General features: G+C 44.6%; 1 protein-coding gene across 11 annotated transcripts in view; it reads right to left on the reverse strand.

Annotated features, from left to right (window-relative positions):
• LOC148017678 (uncharacterized) overlaps positions 1–26,344 on the reverse strand; it is a 134,969-nt gene that overhangs the window by 58,161 nt on the left and 50,464 nt on the right. For 9 of the 11 annotated variants that reach the window (XR_015687967.1, XR_015687966.1, XM_087663517.1 and 6 more), the window contains exons 8-9: positions 22,602–22,698; positions 22,298–22,461 (exon numbers count right to left, since the gene is read on the reverse strand). Coding sequence is in view for 9 of the 11 variants with exons in the window: in XM_087663517.1 (XP_087519643.1) it covers positions 22,298–22,461; positions 22,602–22,698 (261 nt within the window). In the remaining 2 variants the exon portion in view is untranslated. The remainder of the gene's footprint in view (positions 1–22,297; positions 22,462–22,601; positions 22,699–26,344) is intronic. The other 2 variants (XM_087663516.1, XM_087663514.1) reach the window with 1 other exon arrangement.

A 26,344-nucleotide genomic window follows, 5' to 3' on the forward strand; every position in this document is an offset into this window, starting at 1 on the left:
TGGAGAGAAGCAAAAAGTATTTTTTGATCATCAGTGCGAGGGTAGATATTGAAGTAGGACTCCAACCTAGACGTCCATTCCTCCAAGTCAGATGGTGAGGGGGATTGCCCATTAGGATGATCTTGTCACGCAGATCATTAGGGCCATGCTGCCCATACATCCCGTGGTGGCCATACATGCCTTGCTGTCCATACATCCCATGTGGTGCATTAATTCCATGTTTTCCATTATAACCACGCTATCCATGATTGCCATGCTGGCCATTGGTACCATATTGTCCATGATGTGGTTGATTCATATAGGGTGCATGGGGGCTCCTAGGGAGAGCGGGGGAAGTTCGTCGACCAAGGGTGGGAGAGGGCCTTAATGGAATGTTGGCTATATGGTTGATGGGGAAATTCAGCAAGGGCTCATCCTATGCATGAGAGGGTTCACCAATCTCATAGGTAGAAGGGGGAATTCCCTTAGCACTTAGTATACCCTGTGGACCATGCAATGGCTCTTGATGTGGAGGACGTCTAGACTCATGCCTAGGGTCATTGGCCTTCTCTTGGGATGAAGCAGTAGCTAATTAAGCAACAAGAGTAGTGAGTTGCTCCAAGGTCTGTTAAGTCTTCGAGTTTGAGAGAGCCATGTGCTCGACCACCTCATCAAACTTGGACATCATTTGGCGATGGTTGGCAACCATATCATTATGTCATTCCATATGACGAAGCTCATGCTAACAGAGGGTGTGATTGAACCAGGTGTACAGGTCTGTTTCGGGCATTTGAATGCTCCCAATGATGATGATGGCTCCCGTGCTTGTTCCCAAGCTTGAGCTTCAAAGAAGGAAAGCTTCAAGTGGAGCTTTCATGATTGCCCACAAAACTCCCATGCATGTTGAACTCCATGTCTTCAATCCGGGTAGTAAGAGAGGTCATTCAAGGGTTGAAGGGCTTGTGGGGGTTGAGCTTTCAAGATCAGAGATGGCTTCAGTTGAAGGATTCATGGCTGCCTAAACTGTCCCAAACTATCTAGTTGTTGTCCATCTTGGAGGTTGGTTCTCGAGAGCCAAGAGTGTCAAGAAGGAGCAAAGAATGTCCAACTGCTGAGCAAGTGCCTTGGAGAGGCAGAGGGCAGCACCGAGAAAAGGCTGGGACAGAGGGGGACAGCAGGCTGAGCAAGGAACAACAACGCAAAATGCACCGCGAAATGCGGGCTATTCCATAGGTCTCCTAGCATGTAACCCTTCACAAGAGTATCGCCCTTAGTCAGGTGCAAGAGGGGAAGACTCCTAGGGCTTCAGCAGCAGGGCACTTCCATAGTTACTCTTGACAAAAGGAAGGGTTTTTCTCTATTGTGTGGCTACGGCAATTTGCTTGGGAGGAGAGAAAAAGGGGTTGAAGCAAAAAGGAGCTGAGTTTTTGTCCTTCCCTAACCCTTGAGACTCCAAACTTGGCTTGGAACCCTTAAAATTTGCATGAAAAGAAGTGATAACCTGCTATTTCAACCACTTTACCTCCAAATATCTCTAAGTCTCCAGCCATAGCTCTTGCTTGCTTCAAAAAGCTAAAGTTAATTATAGTCCTTCTTGCTGTACCTGTACCTCTAAGCTGAGTAACTAGAGTTTTTGGGATTTGAAAAGAAAGAAAGGGGAAAGGAGAAAAAGACCAAAGCCTGAAGCTCTCATACCACTTGTGATGAATGAAGTTGAGAGGAGAGAGGAGAAGAGCTGAAGAGGGAGAAAGAGAGTAAGAAGAAGAGGAAAGAAAACTAGAAGAGGAGAGAGAAAGACAAAAAAGAGGGAAGGAGGGACGAAGCCATGGAAGTTGGAGATGAAGGTGAAAAGTATGTTCTTGATAATAACTGGCTGCCCTAATTTGGGACTCTTACACCTTATATACCCCATTCAGTGTGACTAGGTGTCTAAACCCTAGTCGGTGTGTATCCCGCTTGTTACATTAATGGAAGCGGAAAGAAAGATACAGCGGAAGATAAGGAAGGAATGGATGAGAGTCCAAATGGATTTATGATGGATGTTGTGGGAAACATCGTAGATTTCTTTTGTCCATTAAATGCATTAGCTAGAGATGCATCTACTCCATATTGACCATAAGAAATAAAATCATTCAAAGGAAAAGTAAGGGTAGGAATACTTACAAGTTTTTCTTTCAGTTTCTTACCTAGTTTTGAGTTCATAAAGAAATATTTGTCTTTCTCATTACTCACAAACCAAAGCTTGTTTTGAAGAGTCTCTTCTTCATTCCAACAGAAAATACAAAATTAGTTGGCATAGTATCTGAAATGGTAGGGTTCGTACCTAGCATTGGAGAAAAGAAACACTATGGAAGTAATGTGTAATAATCTAAGCCAGGTTCCACTTGCAAATGCATGATCCATGGTGGAGATTCCAAAGGTCCTGCAAGATCATTAGTACTTTGCACCAAATCTAAAGAAGAAAACTCAAGCTTACCTTCAACCTCTTCTATGCATAAGCATGAGATCATACTTTGAGGAAGAAATCGGGTATGGTCAGTGAACTCCATTGTGCTCTGATGATTCTCCACCCATCTGAGATCGAGTAGTGACAAGCTAAGAGGCCCACTTCTAATTGTTTCTATCCATGTTTAGCTGTGGAGACTGGTGCGATATTGTAAATGTGTTCGAAGTCATCTGACCCTTCTATTGTTTCTACTTTCACAAATGAGCTTTCCGATCCAAGGCTAAGGTTTCTCAAAGAGTGCCTAGCTCCGATACCATGTGAAGAAATGCTCTAAATGCAAAAAGCACAAAACCAATCATACGACAAAGCACAAATTGATAAACTCGACACACAATTAGAGTAAGGGTTAAGGTAACTAAGAGATAGTGAACGTAATGACAATGTTGTCAGGTACGAAAGGTCCAATACAGTACAATATAATAAAATACGGTCCTATTTTGTACCTTATGATTTTATAAGGTATGGTACAATATTAGTGTGAAGAAAAAACAAAAACTTGGTTATTTTGGATTATAGATAATAGTACACATGTTTAGAGCTAAAATAGCAATATCACTTGACTTAATAGGATGAATATGTGAGGGTAACAAGATAAAACCTCATGCACAACATGCATAACATGCCATTAGAAGACAAATGGAAGTGTATACGTAACACATTATACAACGAAGCAAAGTGTAGGGTGGATGGACAAAGAGGCTCTTCATTCTTTTATGTGTGTGTGTGTGTGTGTGTGTGTGTGTGTGTGTGTGTGAGAGAGAGAAAGAAAGAAAGAAAGAAAGAAAGATATATTAACGTCTACATAAGGCCAATGTGGCTTATGAGACAAAATCCAGAGTACATCCATATCTAATGTCATCTCATCAGTAAGGTAAAGATAAAATTACAAATAAGTGGGTGGCCTATGAAACAATACTGAAAATAACTATATGATGGGACTATACTAGGGTTGAACCATGTGTAGTGTTATTCCATCAATAGAAAAGAAAAGGAAAGGAAAGGAGAACCAGATCTGATAGAACCATGTACAAAAGGGTGGTGGGGACTATGGACTGTAGGTGATCTTAAGATCTACACATGATCTCAGCTATGATGCAGTCCCTAGCTGCTTCACTGATATGCCTAGTGGTGAATCTACAGTGTCTCGTGATAATGGCTCTAATCCGACTGTGGTGTGGCCTCCTCGGACGTGGTCCTGGTAGATGGGGTCGTCGTGCTCGACGAAGGGAAGTGGCTCTATCCAATGTGACACCACGGTGTGGCCTTTAAGGTGTCTGGCGGGGCGGCTCTGTCTCTGCTAGGTTGGTAGTGTCAATAGGTTCGGCTCTGTAAAAGAAGTCTGTCACTGCTCTCTGTGTGTGTCCCTCTAGGTGAGCTGGCCTTCTGTCTTGTAGTAGTGCAATTCGGCGCCTCTCAAGCTCCAGGAAGAAAAGACCTAGGCATCTCTGGTCCTCGTACTCCATGACGCGACGAAGGGGTCGAAATCCATCACGGAAGAGGCAGTGGTACCGTCCTCATATGTCATAGTATACTGTGCATCTGCATATGTAGTGCTCCTCCGTCTCAGGCTCTCGACCACAAAGCTAGCAAGTCCTATCCTCTGCTAGGGTATTTGTCTATCTGCCTATCTCCATCTGAAGTCTATGTCAGGAGGTGCGAATCTGTCTGATAGCAACCCGTACACTATGGGAGAGATAAGTGTCCATATATGCTGGTCGAATAGTGAAGCCATCATCAGAGAGACATAAGAAATGGCTCCTGTAGAACTCCATCCTTGATCCTAGAGGGAGTGGTGGATGGATCCATGTCCTTGCTGTCTCAATCCTCAGGATATCAGCTCTGATCACCTGGTTCAACTCTGATCGGCTGAGAGAAAGTGTAGGGCAATCAAGGCTATAATCCAAAGGTGGAAGACAGTCAATCCAAACCATGTAGGCTCATCCAAATAGTCATCTGTGAAAACCAACACTTCTTCTCGCCTCCAACTGCTAGTTGTCTAGATGAGGTTAGTGCCAATCTAGAGTATCTATGGCGTGGAAGTTCCCATAGTCTGTGCCAAAAGGTCACTGCCTTGAAGAGTGCCTCCGTAACTATAGGTGTTGCCCCTAGCTCTGCTCTGACAATGGGATGTGGAGTGGAGGGCTTACTCCTAATCATGCGTGCTATCATCATGATCAATGGCCTTTCCACGCTATCCCAACCATCATAATAATCCCTCTCTTTTCTAATCTGATCAGTGAGTGGGCTAAGACGCCTGTGGTACAAGCTGCAATCCCATACCTCTGCTCCATATAGTAATGTAGGTGTGACTAGGTATCAAACAACCAAAGTTTGGTGCGGGGCTCCTAGAACTGTATGTGAGCACATTGACTCTCGAGTGCCCTTAGTGCTACATATCCACATGCCAAACGTGCCTCTGATGCCTCTCTCAACAAAAAACGTGGGCCAAAGAAGGTGACTCCCAAATAGACATATTCCCTCACATGCTCCAGTATGTCTCCCCCAAATGTGAACTGGTACATAGATCTAGTCACCCATGCTGCTGAGGTATTGAAAACCATGGTTTTGGTCTTCCCAAGGTTCACTGTGATGTCTTTATCTCTACAGAAGATGTGCAAAGCATCTAGATGGCACTGCAATCCCTCCAGTGAATCTGAAATGAGAACAATATCATCTGCATAAAGTACTATCGGTATCAGCACCCCTACCAGACTGGCTCCAACTCCTCCTCCTCGGTCTATGTAATTAGATACTTCATCTATGTATAGACCAAACAATGTGGGTGAAAGTGGGCATCCTTGTTTCACTCCTATGGTACTGTCAATCCTCTCTGATAGTCCCCCCAGGTGCTCGTACATGACCTGTCACTGCCTCATATAATGCATAGACACCCCATCGTATACCCTCTAGTACTCCAATGTCGTGCAATCTCTGCATGATGCGTGTACGAGGCACTATATCAAAAGCTTTGCGGAAGTCTACAAAGCAACAATAAATCCTCTTGTCTCGGGTTCGACTCTCCTCAATAATGGCTCTAAGTGTGAGAATATGGTCCAGCATGGTATATCCTCATCTGTAACCTGTCTGTCCTTGTGCTCTCTTTCCTTGCATTTCAGCCCATTCACTGAGTTCATGCTCCAATATAGATCCATATATCTTGGCCAAAGTATGACCGATCATAATAGTCCTGTAGTTGCTAGGAATCAGGGGATCACCATTTTTAAATAGCGGGATTATAGTATTGTCTAACCAACTCATAGGGAAACGTTCACATACTGCTCTATTGAACATATGTGCTAATATGGGTGCTAATATGTCACAAGCATGTGAGAAATGTTCTGCTACTAGTCCATCTTCATCATGTGCCCTCCCATTTTGTAATCTATAAATTGCATCCCTAACCATTTTCCATGTGAAGAATGACCATTGTATTGGCCTACAAGCTTGTGAAGGTTGCATAGGTGGTTGTCCTGGTAGGTTATACAGCTGTTTCCCATAGTCAAGCCACGCATTTGGTGATGTAATCTGTATGGGGGGCTGTCTTTCATGGAACATCTTCCATGCGCTTTTGCTATCCCGCCCCAAAAATAGCTGATATATCTCTGCTTCTGCTTTCGCTAAGTAGTCTCGTTTCTTCTTCTGCACAAGGCGTTTGAAAAACGCCTTTGCTTGGCGATGTGTCTAAGTGCCTAGCTCCAGTTCCCTTTGTAGACAAGCTCGTGTGACTCTACACTCATCATCATACCAACTATTTTGGGAAGCAGTAGATCATGTGGGTCTACATCGGGGCAAGGTGTGTGGGAATGCATACATGGCTAATCCATGTATGGCCTCTGCTAAATCCCTTGTACATTCTTCCAACGATCTACTCAAGTCCAATGTATGTAAACTGGTCTGCAAAGAACCACTGTAGACGTGTGAAGTGTCTTCTGTAAAGTAGTACTTGGGATGTTTAGGGAGGCATGGTGTTTCATGTTTCATATGTACACAAGAGAGCATGAGTGTCAAAATAGCATGATCTGATGCTATGCCAATTGGTCTCTTAGATATCTTAAAGTTTTGGATGTCTAGTATCAATGCTGGTGAGCCTATCAAGTAGTCCACAGTACTTGCCTCTCCTTTGTGATTCCAACATGTCAAATTGTCAGATCCTGGCCATTGTGGCAGACCATTAAAGATGGCTAGTCTATGTGCACTTCCCAAAGTCAATAGGTGTGTTCCATAGGTACTCACTTCTTTATCCTGGGCTCTCCTGCGTAGGCCTATTTCATCTATGTTGATCTCGTTGAACATGGCATTATCATGCATATAAAAGTCACTCTGTCTATCTCCAGTGTGTGCATTGAAATCTCCTACTAATAATATGTCCCCAATGCTAGCATATCTCATGATATCCTCATAAAGTACATCAAAGGGTGATCCATCTCGTGTGGCATAGGTAGAATTTGCAAGAGGAAAGTAGCATATTGCGATGAATATATCCTGTGGTCTTCCTGCATGTATCCTAATCCATAAATATCGTGCATCATCATCTCTTTTCATTACTTGCACTATCCCTTTGAGATCTTCCCGGTATAGTATGGCCACACCTCCAGAACCCCTAGTGCTTCTTGGTTTTCTAGCTGCTGGACGAAATGCACTTTCCCACCTGTATCCCCGCACGTCTAGTAGTCGGTTGCCTTTACATTAGTGTGTTTCTGTGTACATTGCTATATCTATGTTTCGGAAGCTATCTTCAAAGTAACCAGCATCCAAGCGTAGGACTCCATTACAATTCCATATTGACATCCGAAGGGTCTCATAGGCCTCATACCGTCATGAAGTCCTTTTGTCAGTGATGATGACTTGTCCAGCCCACTTTCCCTCTTTGCGAGCCTCCAATACCTTGGGCATGTGTTCTCTGCGATGCGCTATTTGTGTTGGGGTAAGGTCCTCATCCAAATAAATCTTCTCACCCTTAAGGGCTCTCCTCTTGGTTTTTTTCTCTGTCTCCAAAGGGAACAATTAGACCCTTGGACTTAGAGTCCTCTTTCCCCACTCTCCAAGCACTGACGATAGGTACGTCAGAAGCCACAATTTTGTCAGCAAGTGTCTTAGCATCTTCCTGTGGGCTGCTCTTCTCCTCCCATCCTACTACCCGTACATGTAAAACCCTAGCCCGTCTCCTAGCCTCTTCTTCCAAGGTAGCATTCATTACTTCAGTTTTGTTCATTGATGTTTCCTTATTCTTTTTTGCTACCTCAATCCATGGGCTGGCTTCTTCTATCTGCTTCTGTGTTGTCTTTGCCACTTCTGCCCATGAGTGAACCTCCCTTTCACATGCCTTCAAACCCTCTTTCTCTTTTTGTAATTCTTCTTGCACGTCCATTTCTTTTTTCTTAAATGTATTCACTTATTCCCTCAGTTCTAAGATTTCAGATTTGTAGGCATCTACAACATTCAGCATTTCAGTTTTCAGTGTGTGCATCTCGGACAGCATTTGTGCCTGTAAATCATTCTTAATCTTTATGTGCATGTCTTGCATTTCTGCCCTCTCATTTACCATCAGTTCGGCTTTGATCTACTCTCGTATTTCTTTCTCCAATTCTTGTCTCATAGTTCGTAGTTTAGAGCGAATCATGAGGTGAATTTCTTCGTATTTCTTTTCATTCATAGTGCGTGAGGTCTTTCCATGCCTGTCAGATGCTGGGGAGACGGTCCAATCACATACCCTACGGCCATACGTCTTGTACCGTGTGTTCTTAGAAGGGGTGTTGAACATTGCTTCCATGGATGGTTGTGTTAGTTCTTGATCAGATTCGTCTCCCAGATATTCATTTTCCACGGTTTGATGCTTGTTTTTGTCTACATTATCCATCTCTCAACTTGTATTTTGTACTATCAAATCAGAGCAATTTCTGTGATTCCTGCAAATTTCCAGAGTTTCTCGAGCCCCTCACTAAATTTTTGTAAGCCCATTAATCTTTTACGAGCCCAAATGCTTTCACATTGTTTACAATCACTGCAGAAATACAAATTGTAGCCCCAGTCAGTGTATTACTCCATACTCCAGGATATGATCGAAATCAAAGTCAATGCATCATTGCCTGGTCCACAAGCCAGTGCATCAGTGCATTCACCTAGGTCTGCATTCATGTCATTCTGAGTACATTCGTTCCATATCAATCTGAGTATATTTGTGTCAGAGAGCTCCCGTCATGTCACAACATCCCGTCAGGCGTCACGTCACAGCATCCCAACATGTTCTTCCGTCAGAGAGCTCCCGTCATATCACGTCACAGCATCCCGTCAGGTGTCACAGCATCCCAACATGTTCTTCCGTCAGAGAGCTCCCGTCACGTCACGTCACAACATCCCGTCACAGTGTCACGTCACAAGAGGCGTCACGTCACAGCATCCCGTCACAATATCCTGTCAGGCATCCCGTCACATCACGAGAGGCGTCACAGCATCACGTCAGAGAGGCGTCACAGCATCCCGTCACGTCACGAGAGGCATCACAGCATCACGTCAGAGAGGCGTCACAGCATCCCATCATGTGAGAGAGAGAGAGAGACGATGGCGGAACTATGGACGCGATCCCTTGTCGGCGCTCGTGGTTCCCCTGACCAGTAGAGAGAAAAAATCACAAAATGAAGAATTTCTAAACCAACACACACACACACACACACACACACACACACACACACACAGAGATGCGCTTGGAATTACATATTCATCTTGAAAGTTGGAACAGAGAGAGTGAGAAAGGCTTGAAATCGTGATAATAAAAATAAGACTTGGGAGTTAGAAGATATTCTATGGAAGAGTTTTCATAGACCAAAAATAGCATTTTTTTGTATGAATTGATACAAATACATATCGTATGGTACAATACGAACCATACGGAACGAACTAGTCCATGCGTAGTACGAATGCAACTATGCACAATGAACAATAAAGTGAATGAATAATGAATATATAGTGCTCATGCAATAAACACACTATGCAATGAATATTGAACCTTGAACTCTCATATCTTTGGGATCAAGGTAGAGGTTATGAGCTCTAGAGTGTGTCATACTCCGAACAGATCCCAAATCACAACAAAGATAGCCTCCGAGTATCGAACACCAACAAACGCAGCCAAGGAAGGCTAGATCTGATGCAAACGGCAGTGCAAGAGAGAGGACTAAGAATGCAAATACCTGAGGAGTGAAAATCCGCATAACAGCTGTTAGGTGTGAACACAGTAGACAGTGGTGAGAGAATGTCAAGGTGGCAATCGGAAACCCCAAAATGCAACATTTAGAGGAGAGAGAAGATCATGGCGATAGCTACCAATTATAGGCAACAGCTCTTGAAACCAAGAGATAGCTGCAGACATGTGAGAAAGACTCAAATCAGGTGCTAGATGGTATGAAGTGGCTGCTAGAAGCTCTAATCATCACAATGTCCTCCGCAAACAGGGCATGGGTAACAAAGTTATGGCTCCTAAAACTATCAAAAACGAGATTAAGGGAGAGTGGTGAGCTGCATGCATATATATAGAAAGTTTGGGGCTCCCAAATTAGGGTTTTGCACATGGGACATAGGATCACGTTTCTTTTTAAAATAAGAGGTTTTCTTCATTAAATAAGCATGTTTTGGGACTGTGAAAGTCAGGCTAATGCATTTTTAGCTCAACAGTCATATCTCAAAACACTTGGTATGATAAGGAATGTCAGGCATACTACTAACAACTTAGGGCATAGGTTGCGCTTGGGAAGATTATAGAGAGAGGCACCCAAAGAGAGTGACACCTCTTCACTCATTGAAAATAGTGAAAGTACAAAGAGAGACACCACTGAAACCTTCCTCTACTCTTCAAGAGCACACATATCGCTACATGGCAAAGCTTCAAAGAGCCAAGATGGTAGACGCCCCATCGAGGATCAAGGGACATGGCACGCTTATGCAAAATGTCTTTATGAAGTGCCACACTAACCTCCTATACCCCAAATAGTGGAGCCACGTCCCACATCCTCGCTTTTTTGACAACTATCATAGTGGAACCGGCCATCAGAAGACTACAATATGGAGAGTCGCTTGATCACATCACTACCCAGGGTGAGCATTTCATATATATATTGGAGGTTCTTACACCACTCCTTGCTTTCATGTTCAATAGTGCCTTGGTAGAAGGATTCCCAAATGAATGGACTCCTTTTCTTTATCTGAAACAAATTCATAAAGGCCCTTTCCAATGAGAAAGTTTGTCATGCGAAACTTCCATGAACAGTAGTTGTTCTTGTCGAGCTTCTCAATAATGGAATTTCCACTGTTCTCTGCCATTATCACAAACAAGGATACAACACAGCAAGCTAGTCTTCTGCAATCTTTCACAACACGTGTACAGCACTATACCAAGCAACCTTTTTCCCCGATTGCCCAATAGTACATGTAATCTGCAACCTGTTTGCAGATAAACCTTACGTTTGCTTCCTGCAAACACCTCAAAAATTACAGGTTCCAAATCTGTAACCTGTGCACTCACTTTCAGTCAAAATAGCCGAAATCACAGTGTACCCTGAAACTGTTGTTTGCAACCTTGTGGCTCTAAAATGGGGCCTGAAACGGCCTCAGACGCCCAAAATAATTGCGGGAAAGCCCTAAAGGGATTATCTGCAGAATATACAGTGATCTGCTCGCACACCAAATCTCACAGCAATCTGAGATTTTTGCTCGACCCTGCTTCCGGTGCCTCCACAGGCACTATCCAAGAGAGAGAGTGGAAGAATGGGAGAGCTTATTACCCATTGCTTGCTTGCTCTAATCTTGCTTCTTCTCCTTCACTTCAGCCTTCAAAATCAGCCTCTCTCAATGGCGCGGCTCTAATACCATGTCAAGAATCGCGTGGTGGGGAGACTTGCTTGAGGTGCTGCGCCAAACACACACTGTATACGCAAGAGAAAGCTCACTCAAAAACACAAGAAGAGAGATAGAGGCCAAAACGTTTTCTTGCTGGTTTCTTCTTCTTCTTTCACACACTATACAATGTACACAAAGTATAGATAAGATACAACATAAAGGAAAGTAGCCTACTAAGTCAAATAGTGCATAACCGACTACGCTAATCCATTGGCGCTATGTCTTTGCCAGCTGTAGGTAGGTATAACAAACTAAATATATTAAGTGATAAGTCAGTGGCCATGTGAGTATCATAATGGCCACCAACATACTAAGTCTAGACGTGCGGACCCACCTAGCCAGGTGGTCCATCATCAATGTCCGCACGTGTTGAGCTTGCCATCTCAACATGCCCTACCCGCTAGCCCTGGGTAGGGGTGAGCTTATGCTCCTGTAGAAGTAGGATGTCGATCCGTCCGGCAAGGGCAAGTTGCAGCGCTTGCCGAACAATCAACTTCCTGGAACCACGTGCTCCACTGTAGTGAAGACTATTCACATTCCAGGATGCAAGGTGTAGGCTCATGGAAAAACCTGTGACTGACCGAGCAGGCATCTGTTCGGTGTGGACGCTACTGATGAAGAGGAGAAACTATGAGGTATGTAAGTACGCTTTGCCGCTGGTCTGGACGGCAAACTCCAATCCCCCATGGTGGCCCTCGGCTCGACCGTAGGGGTGATAGATGTTCCAAGTGGAACTATCAATGCATCTGTCAGCCATGCTAAGAGTCAGGACTCTCTACACTGGTAGAAACGGGTCGTCTGTGCCAGAGGCCACTCGATCACATCCCTCGAAGCTCTCCACTGTGGAGGGGCTCGAAAGAAACGGGGTGCTTTGCCGCCGGTCTGGACGGCGAGCTCCAATCCCCCATGGTGGCCCTCAGCCGGGACCATAGGGGTAATAGATGCTCCAGGTGGTACTATCAATGCATCTATCAGCCATGCTGAGAGTCATGACTCTATACACTGGTAGAATCGGGCTGCCTGTGCTAGGGGCCACTCGATCACATCCTTCGGAGCTGTCCAGTGTGGAGAGGCTCGAAAGATGATGCTCAAGTGTGGGACCTCGACGCCAACCCACCAGTTAATGTCCATCATGCAACCAGGTCACAGTTGTGCAAACAATGCTACTCCTTTTCCCATCCACTAGGAGATGTGGTCCGCCACCTGACTCTTCAACTCCTCCTCTACCTGTGTAGTCGTCAACTCCCCTGAGTGAGAGAACTAAAGAAAAAAGGCATAGTTTGGCCCATCCGGTGGTGCTAGTAGATGGACCTTGCCCCCCCTTGACTTACGAACCATGAAGATCCCCACCTCTAGCGGCACTGGACACTCTCCGCGCTCCACAACTCTCAAGTAGGACCATGGGCCACTACGGAAGAACTCATGTGGCAGCAGTTGTGCCTGTCTCAGGAAAGTGTGATGGGCGGCAGGGACGGATGAGCTAGTAGCTGTATGGAAGGGGAAAGACTGCTGGTGCGAGGAGGATGTAGGCGTGTGTGGCTCATCACCACCTATGGAAGGAAGGGGAGTGGGTCTAGGGGGGATCACCTAAACTAGGTGCGGGTCAGGGGGAGTGCTCGGTAGGGGAGGTGGTGGGGGGGAGGAGGATCGAGTGATGGTGGGATGAACGGCGCTGTATGGCGGGTGTGGGGGGGACTGGTGGCCCTAAAAAGAGGGGGCTCTGGGACAGGGTCAGTTGGGGTAGGGGGGGTTATGGGGGCTGTGGGACCTCAGGCAAGGTAGTCTATGGCACAAAAGGAAGCTGCAGTCCTGCCGGGTGGGGCAGGCAGGGGGGGTTGTGGAGTGCTCTGCCGAGGGGGCGACACATGCCCACCTGCTCCCTGCCGAGGCTAGGTCTGAGGGACTGGCTGGTCCCCCCCTGCCGTCTCCCTCTCTATCGTCTTTGGACCCGTGTGAAGCCGTTAGCATCCACCTGCAAGCCTGTTGGCAAAGCCGCCTTGGCACCAAAGCGTGTACAAACTGCTACCTGATGCCCAAAGTCGTGGCAGCGCAAGCACTGCCCTGGTTGCCCAGTCACAATGACCTGCTGCCTAAAGGAGTGCCCGCGCGCCTCAATCTCTAGGACCTATGGGATATTCTTGACCTCTTTCACTACCACCCGTACCTTTGGGACTCCTGCTACTGTCACTGCATCCGCGAAAGACGCGGGAAGGACAGTGCCGAAGAGGTGTCCAAAGTCTTCCACGAGCTGGCAATACTCTATAGCCAGGCCGGGGAAAAGAAGAGTGACCAAGTGCCGAAGAAACCTGTTATGGAGTGCAAATGCCTCCACAGTAAAGCCACTGTACCAGGGGACCATGTTTATGACCCCTTCGTGGACGCATATGGTGAATTGGCAAGTAACTCGCAAGCTGCGTCTGCTAAACTGAGCCGGACCATGAAAATCCCTTGGCCCATTAGGACCGCCTCCACGATCTGCGCTCTGCCGATGTGCAACGTGGAGTAAAGCCACTCCCGAAGCTGGGCCCTGGCTGGAGAATGTCCTACTACCACCACCCCAAGAACAACAATGATCACATTCCCCAAACCACCACCTTGATTGATATTGCCTCATCAATAACTAGTTAAGCCTCTCCTTCGTAGTTGTATTCACACAAGCACAAGCCCAACTTGAAGCCCTTGAGGCTAGTTTTTCTACTACTACAGGAAATTCCTCTAGAAATTCTTTCTATCTTTACAGAAAACTCAAAATTTCCCCAATCATTCTTGTCAAGGAGATTCTACAGGAAATCCCTCTAGAAATCTGTCCTTTATCTGCACTAAGCTTAGAAGTTCCCCTCAAAGGATTCTTTCTTAAAAATTTTGTAAAAAAGTATGAGGTCCCCCACAAAGCCCTCAGGTCTCAGCCTCTCTCGATAAGTTTTAAGCAAGGGAGAAGTATTCTCTGTCATTTCCAAGAAGACCCCATCCAGTACCTATTGGCAATTCCAAGGAGTGTGCGCCAATTAAATGCCAACACCTAGGGAAGGCTAGAATGTGATAGAGGAGGCTTTATAGCAAACCCACAAGCAATTATTTCATCCATCCTCCACAACAAGGATGCCAAAGCTCTTGATGATCAGCCACTAGGTGAAGCTTTACTCCATGAAATTGGCAGCAGTAAGTGGCTTCCACTTTTCTTTTCCTGAAGATAATTGAATTAAGTAGCAATATATTTACATCAGACCATCAGGCCAGCTAAGAAAAAACAGACACAAATGAAAGGCTACCAAGACTCTAACACACAAATATCACACAGAAAGGATTCCACTTTCTCTTCCTCAAGCTTGTATCCTTAGTTCTCTAGTTCAAGAATATGTATAGAATATCCTAGATGGGGTCAAGGGCCCATAATCATATGCATTTCCATCTTTACAAAGTAAACCACTAGAATCTACTAGTGCCAACTACCACCTGATATTAGGCATCCCTACCATTGCAGACACTTGCACCCCCGACTCTCACAGTCCCCCAACTCCCAATAGAATTTGGAGGATGCACCATAAGGTGCTACAGTCGACGGTGGCTTAGCATTAAAATGCCCAATCCACACTTCGATGTCATTTTCAATTAGGATCTGTAAGGGAAGTGCAACCAATGGCTTGATTGAAGGGGTCATGGTTAAACACAAGGCCTTCAAATCTGTACATCCTTGTGGAAAGCATTACTACAATGGAAGGATCCTACCCTTTGCTAGTTGGTCGTCTATGGTTAGGGACCACTAACTTCTAAGATCACAATTGGGATACTAACAAGGTATGGGTCTAAGCGATTAATGTTGTTATAGGAGAAGGGTCTAGACCCTTGTTCTATAATGGTACCCATAGTTCAGGCCATCGCATCCATCTGACCACATAGCTCCCAATGTATAGATGACTTAGCTCTTATAGATTAGCTAGGGGCTTTCTCATGCAATACAATACAAATGAGTGAAGTTCCCCCAGCCCGTACCAAATTAGGAAACTCAACAACTCAAGACTTCATCCAAGACAATTGAGGCAAATCATTAGTGCCCATACACTCAAATGACTCTATAGGAAATCCTAAGCTTTAAACAACAAAATCAAGACCAACAAATCTCTCTAAATTTAACATTACCAAATAGCTTCAATGGTCATATAAAGAAGCCCAAAATACTCTCAAAATACAAAATATCTCCTAAAAGCTACCTAAAACCTAATTTTCTTTCACAAAAAAAGGTAGAGAAGAAGTTCAAATCTCAATAAGGTAATCTCATGAGAAAATCATACTAGTATAAGAAGCATTTAACACATCCCAAAGTGCAGATCAGGCAGAAAAGAAGTATCCATTAAGTTGGTACGTCATGGTACTAATGCCTATGGTGCAATACCCATAGTATAATATAGTATGAACCCTTTCACACGTGGTACTAGTGCAACTATGAGAGAAGCATTACATTTGTATATGTCCAGTATACTTGAGATCAAGGGGACATACCATTGCTTGTTCAGAGAGGGTCTTGATCCACATAGTCCTATCCTGATCAAAAATGCCTTGGAGTTTCCCTCATGGAGCTACAAAGACACCAAAGGGCCTACTTTACATGCAGAGCCAATGATCTGAGCCATAGTCCAGACATCACTAGCTTCTTCAGCCCTACCAACATGTGATGGCCCCTCCATTTTTATCATTAACGACACAGAAGGGACTCATAGTACAGAGAGGATACTATACATGCAAAGCCAATGATCTGAGCCATAGTCCAGACATCACTAGCTTCTTCAGCCCTACCAACATGCAATGGCCTCCACATTTTTATCATTGACGACATGGAAGGGAATCATAGTACAGAGAGCCTAAGATATCAAGGCAGCCAGAAGAGCTAGACTACTTGGACACCTACCAGGAGAACCCTATCAGGCAGCACAGATTGATCAGATCCTAGCATGACATTGTAGAGGAGGAGAGATGGTAGAGACTAAACCAGGGTGGAGTATGTAAAATATTACACGGCGCAGCGAACAAAATCTGAGAAAGAGATAGAGAGAGTACACAACAGATAAGAGGAGAATCAGTAAATTCTTTAACTTCAAACAACTGATACAAAGATGGCTCTGTCCACCCGTGCGCTTCCACAGTGTGAAGCTTAGATGGCGATCTAGACAGAAGATAGGTGAAGAGCTTAAGGCTAGCTGGAACAACAACTCTGACTGGGTGAAAGATGGATGATAGATAGCTATGAAGGGGTTTAGCTTTTTATAGCTTGTGAAGGGGGTCATGATGGATGACCTTCCATATGCACTTGTGTCTATTGACCTTCCATGTGCCCATGTGTCTGTTGACCTTCCATATGCACATGTGTCTGTTGACCTTCCATGTGCCCATGTGTCTATTGACCTTCCATGTGCACCTCCACTAGTTGGCTAGGGAATATCCTTTACCATTGGCTAGGGCCCCTGATAACTCTCTTACCCCGCAACTCGATGCAATGTGCCTCGATTTGCTACCAGCTTAGCTACTCTGTCTAACCCAAAGATTAGACCCACAACGGTCACCTTTTTGCCATCCGGTCACATAGACCTCATCTGACATATAAGTCAGGACTCAACCAATGTCCGGGCTCACATATGGCTTCTCCTCATAATGGGGGCCTTACAACTTTGAGCACCATGGATCATTGGTAGCACCTAATGAGGGTGGAGCATTGATCATATCTAACACCCCCCCTCAATGTCCACCCATAGGTGAACTATCTCCTCGGCCCAATGCCGAGTCTCTGAAGATGAACTTGAAGCAGATCCTTCGTAAGTGCTTTGGTGAAGATATCTGCTCCATTCTCCTCTGTTGGACAGTAGACCAATTCCACTATCCCATCTTCCATCAAATCACGCACATAGTGATACTGGATCTCTATATGTTTGGTGCGTGCATGAAACACTGGATTTTTGGCAATGGCGATGCAACTCTGATTGTCACATCTCAGCACAGTTGGTTCTTCATCCTGCACTCCCATATGCCATAGAATCCTTCTCAACCATACGGCCTCACATGCAGCAAAACAAGCTGCCTTGTACTCTGCTTCGGTAGAAGACAATGCCACTATTGGTTGCTTCTTACTAATCCAAGAGAAATTTCCTGAACCCAAAGAGAAACAATAACCAGAAACTGACTTCCTGGAATCAATGTCTCCTGCCCAATCTGAGTCACAGTTCCCCACAAGAGAAGTTCCGAAACTGTATGTGATACCATAGTCAAGAGTTTTCTTCAAGTATCTGAGCACCCGCATCCCAGCCTTTCAATGACTCTCATGAGGTTTGTTTGAGAACCTGCTCAAAACACCAACAGCAAAACTGATATCTGGTCTGGTGTTACACAAGTAGATCAGACTGCCGACCAACCTCCTATACCTCCCAATGTCTGCTAGTGCTGATGTATCCTCGATGGATAACTTTGCATTCACCTCCATAGGTGTAGCTATCTCCTTGCACTCGGTCATGCCAAATGCCTTCAAGATCTCCCATGCATACTTCTTCTGAGAGATGAAGATCTTTCCTGGCTCTTGCCAGACTTCAATCCCCAAACAATAGTGCAGCAAGCCCAAGTCTGTCATTTCAAACTCAGAACTCAAAGCCTTTCGAGTTTGGTTGATCATATCTTCATAGTCACCTGTAATAAGAAGGTCGTCCACATATAAGACAATCACTACAGACTTTTTACCATCCCTGTAAACATACAAGTTAGCATCTGAGGCACATCTTTTGAAGTTTAGGTTTAAAAAGAACCTATCTATCTGCTGGTACCATGCTCTGGGGGCTTGTTTCAGCCCATACAATGCCTTCTTCAGTTTACACACTTTGTTCTCAAAATGGGGGGCCTCAAACCCTGGTGGCTGAGCCACGTACACCTCCTCCTTGAGGTCACCATTTAAGAACGCTGACTTAACATCCATTTGGTACACTGGCCACTTCTTGTGGGCAGCCACTGCAAGTACCATGCGAATAGTGGTCATTCTGGCAGTTGGGGCAAATGACTCTTGAAAATCAAACCCTTCAACTTGTGAAAATCCTTGGACAACCAGTCTAGCTTTGTACTTTTCTAAGGTACCATCAGCCTTCTACTTTACCTTCCAGATCCACTTGGTGCCAATAACCTTCCGCTTTGCTGGTCGATCCACTAGCTCCCAAGTGTCATTCTTCATTATGCTGTCATACTCCACCTGCATAGCAGCCTTCCATGATGAATCTGAAAGTGCTTCTTCTAAATCAGTTGGCTCCTTTACTTCTCTCATAATCTCAACCATCAAGGTCATATTGACTATGTGAGCAGAAGCCCTCCGTTGCTCCTCTATTCTCTGAGACCTCCTTGGTCCGTCTGCCTTCTCCTCAACAGATGCAGGCATAGGATTATTGTGGTCATAGAGCTGCTTCACCCAGCGCGACAATGGCTTTTCCGGTGGGGTGATGTCAAGTTGGTGAACTTTTTCCTCATCATCTGAATTTGATGCTTCCTCCTCCTTAAGGATAGGGATAGCTCTCGGGACAGGTTCATAGTGGACTACTTCTTCGCTTGATGATAAAGTGGAAGAACTTGCCTTCTCCTCCTCCACTGTATGCGGCTCCTCCTTGAAAACCACATCACGGCTCGCGATGATCTTCTTTGCCTCTTGGTCATATAATTTGTAAGCCTTCTGCTCATCACTATAACCCAAGAAGATACATTTTCTGCTTTTTGGTTGTAACTTGTTTCTCTTCTCATCTGGAACATGTGCATAACATTCACATCCAAAAATTCTGAAATGTGAGACAGATGGTTTCTTACCAGTGTAAGCCTCATGAGGTGTTTTTCCCTTGAGAGCCTTTGTATAGCTCCGATTTAGAATGTAGACTGCAGTATTAACAGCTTCAGCCCAAAAATGGTTAGGCAATCCCTTGCCCTTTAGCATGCATCTTGCCATCTCCACAATGGTGCGATTCCTGCGTTCCACAACACCATTCTGCTGAGGTGTGTGAGGCGTCGTCAATTGACGCTTGATCCCTTTGCTCTTGTAAAAGCCTTCAAACTCCTTTGAGTTGAACTCACCACCACCATCTGTTCTAAATTTCTTCACACTTTTCCCTGTTTCATTCTCAACAAGTATTAGCCATTCTTTAAACTTACCAAAAGCTTGAGCCTTATCACGAAGAAAGTACACCCACACCTTCCTACTGTAGTCATCGACAATCAACATAAAATAAGAAGATCCCCCCAAGGCCTGTGTAGGCATCTTACCACACAAGTCAGCATGCACCAACTCTAGAGGAGCCTGTGCTCTATTCTTGCTTTCTTGTGGAAATGCCTTTCTGTGTTGCTTGCCCATCATACAAGCTTCACATGGTTCCTTCAATTCAGTTATTGTAGGTAGGTGAGCAACCATACCTTGCTTTTGCATCTCCTTCAATACTGCAAATCTGATGTGTCCAAACCTTTCATGCCAAAGCTTACTTGTGCCCACTCCAGCGGTGGCTGTAAGAGCACTTAGCTCATACAGGTTGTTCCTTCTTTCTCCTTTGCCAACAATTGTGCCAGCACTATCAATAATTTTTGCACCTGTCTTCTTGAACCTCACTTCATGACCAAGATCAGTTATGGCAGCAACTGATAAGTGATTTCTCCTGATTTCGGGAACATACAACACATTTGAAAGCTTTTTGACTTCACCATTTGCAGCAACAAAAGAAATAGTACATGTGCCCGCAGCAGGGCATTTAGCATCATTTCCAACCGTCACATTGATGGATTCTTGTAGAGGCTGCATAGAACTGTATAGACCTTTCTTGTTGGTCATGTGACGGGAGGCCCCACTATCCAACACCCATGAGTCAGTGGTAGATTCTTCTTGCGCCGAGGAGCACACTTCCTCAATGGTCGCCATGAATAATCCCAACTCTGCTTCAGCCGTATTGGCTGTCTCTTTCCCTTTACTTTTAAGGGTACCATTCTTTTCATCTGCCTTCTTGACACGACAATCTGCAATTGCATGTCCTTTCTTCTTGCAGTAGAAGCACTCTCCTTGAAACTTCTTCTTGCCGCCCTTCTTCTTTTTGTCACCATCATTTTTGGTGGAGGAAACACCTTTGCCTTTTGCATTGGCAGAGAATGTAGCATCTCCATTGTTGCTTCCTTCTCGGGCTTTCAGCCTCAACTCCTCCTCCATTAATAATGCACAAAACTCCTCAAAAGTCAAAGCTTGAGGTCTCACCTGAGTATTAAGTACAGTTACTAGTCCATCAAACTTTTGTGGACAAATCCGAAGACACCTACGAGCTAGCTCTTCGCTAGTCTTTTGTATCCCAGCGCCAGCCATCTGGTCGCGCAGATTCTTAATCCGAGTGATGAATGCTTCAACCGTCTCTCCTTCAGCAAACTTCTCCGCTGCTAGTTGATTCTCCAAGTTTTGAATCCTTGTTTGGTTTCGTGTTTCATACTGACTCCTTAGTACATTCCAAGCCTCTGACGCTTTGGTTGTATGCTGAATCAAAGTCAAAACACTGTCAGAACAGCTTGTAACTAAGGCACACAATGCATCTGCATTCCTTCGTTTCCAAGCTCGCAGAAGATCTGCATTCGAAGGAATCATCACACTAGGATTTGATGGGTCGGGGATAGGCTGTGGTTCTGCGTCAGTCCCCAGCACAGTCTCCAGAAGCTCATAAGAATCAAGGATAGTTGTAATTTTGAACTTCCACAAGGTGTAGTTTGTACCATCTAACTTGCCTTCGCTGAAGGTTAGTGGACGAATCCTCAGTGTTTGAATAGCCGGTACAGCAACACCACCTCCTGCACCGCTTCCGGAAGTCGACATAGTTTCTCTTTGTTGTTGAAGCCTTTGCCTCTTGCACGCTCTCCGATCTCTAGAGCCCCCTGGGCTCTGATACCATGTAAAATATTACACGACGCAGCGAACAGAATCTGAGAAAGAGATAGAGAGAGTACACAACAGATAAGAGGAGAATCAGTAAATTCTTTAACTTCAAACAACTGATACAAAGATGGCTCTGTCCACCCGTGCGCTTCCACAGTGTGAAGCTTAGACGACGATCTAGACAGAAGATAGGTGAAGAGCTTAAGGCTAGCTGGAACAACAACTCTGATTGGGTGAAAGATGGATGATAGATAGCTATGAAGAGGTTTAGCTTTTTATAGCTTGTGAAGGGGGTCATGATGGATGACCTTCCATATGCACTTGTGTCTATTGACCTTCCATGTGCCCATGTGTCTGTTGACCTTCCATATGCACATGTGTCTGTTGACCTTCCATGTGCCCATGTGTCTATTGACCTTCCATGTGCACCTCCACTAGTTGGCTAGGGAATATTCTAGGGAATATTCCCTTTACCATTGGCTAGGGCCCCTGATAACTCTCTTACCCCGCAACTCGATGCAATGTGCCTCGATTTGCTACCAGCTTAGCTACTCTGTCTAACCCAAAGATTAGACCCACAACGGTCACCTTTTTGCCATCCGGTCACATAGACCTCATCTGACATACAAGTCAGGACTCAACCAATGTCCGGGCTCACATATGGCTTCTCCTCATAATGGGGGCCTTACAACTTTGAGCACCATGGATCATTGGTAGCACCTAATGAGGGTGGGGCATTGATCATATCTAACAAAGTAGATATAGGATCCCTTCTTGCCCCTTGCCCCATGTATGATATATTAGACCCCATCATACGCACTAGATGGACCTAGTGATAGATTACTCATTACTCATCATAATTGTAATGTTATAGCATTCTAGGATGCATTCAACTAGACTTAGTTTCCTCCTCAGTTATTACATGTTGGAGAGACAGATTGTTGTTTGGGTCTCTTTAAGACAAGAAAAAAGAATTTACTGATGCTTATTTCACTAATACAAAGCTTTTGTTGAAAGCATACCCCTCTGGATACCACTGGCCATATTCAGCTTGGCGTCGTCGCCGATTTTCAGCATCCCAAAACAACTGATCGAAGCGATTATGGCTAAGATAATCATCATCTGCTGACTGTTGATTTATTCTAGGCCGAAAAGTACATTCCATAAATTTTGCTTCCCAAACCTGCTGAAAAATATACAAAATGAGTTGTACAAAAACTGCAATTTACCTTCAAGTTTCACATTAGAAGTTCATGCCTCACCATGAAAAAATCTAGGAATACAATGAATAAACAAATTGCCATCTAGCTGCAAAGTCACATTTACCTCCTGCCGTAAACCCTGCAGATCATGTCTTGGTTTCTCATGTAACAGCCTATCCCAAACTGGTCCATCATCTCGTTTGATTTGCTTTGCCAACTTGCTAAAACATTTCAAAACAAAGTTTTCATAAAAGGTTCAGCCTCTCTTTAAATTGATAGATACAATAGACAAATGATGTACCGATACAGATTAAGATTAAAAAGAACTTTTGCTTCTTTTTATATTTGTGTAGCTTCATTACAACTGGAGGAAGCATTTAACAAGCATTAAACAATAAATTATTAGGCCTTGTTAGTTTACAAAAGCTTATATATCAGTTACTCTTCTCCTTCAAGACATTTTGTTACTTGACCAACTATATGCTTCTCATAAAAGAAGGGCTATAGTTGTTGATAAGACTATTTTTAACCACCCTTTGGTCTATCATATAGTGGAGCAAATTCAGCACAAGAGTTGGGAAACCTTTTTGGCTAATGGGGACTCTACATTCCTCTCCACTAGCTGCGTGTGTGGTGGTGGTTTGCTTGGCCAACACTAAGCCTTCAGATTTATTTATACATATTTGAGAGCGTTAAAGAAAATTGCTTTGATGAACTGTCAATTTTTCTCACAGCGAGTGCCAAGAAGGGCTATAGTGATCAATTAGCTTCCTTAGCTATGGTTAGTTTATCACCTCATAATAAGCTCTGGAAAGCCCATCCTCAACATTGTTCCCTCCAAGAACTCCCAATCCACACGATCATATGCCTTCTCAAAGTCGAGAAGGAGAACAATAAGGTCTTGCCTCCTAGATCTAGCCAAAGCTATGGTCTCCCAGAAGGTGAAGATGTTGTCCCACATGCTGCGCTCTCGGACAAATCCTGTCTGAGTGGGGTGTATAATATCTGACATCAGTGGGGTGTATAATATCGGACTAATCGCCTTTGCGAGGATCTTATAGGCAGTTCCAAGCAAGGTGATCGGTCTCCACTGTGTGATCTCCAATCTATCTCCACTTTCTTTCGAGATAAGATGAATCAGCCCCTCAGAGAGTCTCTCTGGCATAGTCCCTGATGCCATAACCTCCTGAAAGGCTAAGTGAAGGCCTTTCTTGATAAGATCCCAGTAGCTCACAAAGAAGGATTTATCTAGTCCATCTTCCCCTGGACACTTGCCTGAGGGTAGTGCCCAAAGTGCCTCCTCCAACTCCTCCTATATAAAATGGGCCATCAGATTTCTACTCATCCTGTCTGTAACCACCCTCTGCGTGCTCTGCCAAACTGCTTCTCTCTCTCTCTCATATCCAGGGGGTCTAGTGGTGGATCCTAGAAGGGATGTATAGTATTGTGTGGCCACCTATCTCACCTCTAGAGGGCCCTGTGCAATGGATCCATCAGCTCTCCTAAGTCTCCGAACACCCTGTCTAGAGTGTTTGGGCCCTATGGTGCGGAAAAAATCCCTATTAACCCTGTCCCCAGACTGAGTCCAAAAAGAGGCTCTTGCATGAAATATGTACTCTGATCTAGCTTCCTTCATGGAGTCAATCTCTGCCCTGTCGGTATGCATCTTCTCAACTATCCATCTGCATCCTGGCCGTCTCTCCTCCTCCCTCTGTAAGGCAACCGATGATGCCCTAGCAGCTCTTTCCTTCTCTAGAAGGCTCTGTCTCCTCCTTGTGGCCTCCTCTCTAAAGACGGAACTAATCTCCTATAGGCTCTCATCCAAGTCACTAGCTACCCGTCCAGCTGAGAAGGGTCTAGATCTCCAACACTGTGTGACTGTTTCTCTAAGATCATCCTCATAAAACAAGTGCTCTGGAATCCTTACACTGGAATGAGGTCCCCCTACTCTCTCAAGAAGAAGTATCTGAATCGGTGAGTGGTCTGAGAGGGTCGTGCCAGGTATGATGCCTGTAAAACTGCCTGTGTCGCAAGCCCAGTCATCCACATAAAATCGATCAATCCTGGAGAATGTTCATCAGTCTATGCTTTGCCATACGATTGGTTTTCATCCACTCACCCTACGGCCAGTGGGGTCAACTATATGGCGACTCACAACACCATCAAGAGCTCTGACATCAATTTATTTTCACCTAGAGTGGCTAGGCTTCATGACATATGCGGATAGCCCTATCTTGTGATACATCCTCCCCCCATGGTTTCTATTCCCCCACCCCTACCAGACTGCCTTTAGAGACTTGTATATATGATTTTTTTCTGATTTTCAGATAGGTCCTACTAGATTGTCAAGCACATGTACGTTCTTTATAAATTTCTTCTAAGTAATATAATTAGCAACACCTTTTTTTTCGGGGAGGGAGGAGGGGGGAAATTTATAAACAAATACACTTCTAAATATTTTCCATAGAAATGCAAGGGAACTTTAAAAAATTTAAGCAAAGCAAGCGAAACATACAACTAGTGAATAACCAAAAAAACACGCATACTTGTGTGTGTGCAAGCACACACACATACACCCGATCAACACACATGGATAGGTGAAAAAGAAAGAAAGTTATACTAACGTCTACAAAAGGCCAAATCGGCCTATGAGACCAAAATGTTACATCAGAAAATTCAGTAAAATTTCCTATGTCCCAAAATAGCTAACATCTAATGCTGACTAAATAGATGGAAAATAAACAATGAGCAATACATAGCTGATGAGTACAAAATGATGTCTAGCCAAATACAATGTGGAAATGCTCAAGAAGTACTCTCATCTGATGATCTCTCTCATGGGTTTGTCTAGAATAGAGAAGCGGCGAAGTAGGGTACACCTATGACGGTATAGTATCCTATCTGCAGATGGTGCCCCTTGTGCTAGGGTATGGACCAGTTGGACATGGGCAGCGGGCTCCACATCTCTCTGTGGCCGTGTCTAAGGTGGTCTCCGATGATGAGACCATTAGTTGAGACTCGGTGGTGGAGGGAGTAGTCGATGCTTTGTAGAACTCTGTGAGTGCACACGGTGTGTGGCTCCGTGTCTCTACTACTAGGTCCATAAGAGATGCTCTTTGTGGTAGCGTAGCTCCAACAAAAAGAGCCCAAGACATCTCTGATCTAGGAAGTCGAGAGCCTTGGATAGTGGCCCAAATCCCTCTCTAAACAAGCAATGGAAGCACCCTTAGATCTCGTAGTACACCGTTTGCATCTACGTAAGTACTACTACTCTATCTCTAGCTCGAGCTAACAAAGCCATCAGGGGAGTGAGTCTATGCTATATCTACCTATCTCAATCCTATGCTAGCATGTAAAGAGCTGCCCAATGGCACATCATGCACCATGAGACAAGTGTGCATCCATGTATCTCAAGCACACAACAAAGCCATCAGGGGATATATGTAGAAGATACTTCTGGTAGAAAGCCATCTTCATCCCCAAATCCTCAATAGGTGTCTATCTAAACAATGTCCATCTTGATGATGCAGTGCAACTCCTCTCAAGAGCTGATCTCCAAGTGGAGCCAATCCTAGCTGTACTATAGGGGTGGGAGGTGATCCATGTGTAATCCATGTAACTATAGCCATGCCTCTATCCGTGCATACCAACACTCAGTACCCCCCTGTAATGTCAACTGTCTAGATGACTCTACTCCAAGCCAAGTGTATCTCTCTCAGCAACGTCCAAAGTTTATGCAAGAAAGTCACTATCTGGACAAGGGCCTTCGTCACAAGAGCTGGTGCTCCCATCTCTACTTTAATAATCTCGTACAGTATAGAGGGCTTATTTCAAACCATCCGTGAAATCATCAGTACCAAGGGTCTC

The sequence above is a fragment of the Lygodium microphyllum genome, chromosome 22 (genome assembly GCF_053477565.2).
Source record: "Lygodium microphyllum isolate KBCC chromosome 22, Lygodium_microphyllum_v1.1.10, whole genome shotgun sequence".
Lineage (NCBI taxonomy): Eukaryota > Viridiplantae > Streptophyta > Polypodiopsida > Schizaeales > Lygodiaceae > Lygodium > Lygodium microphyllum.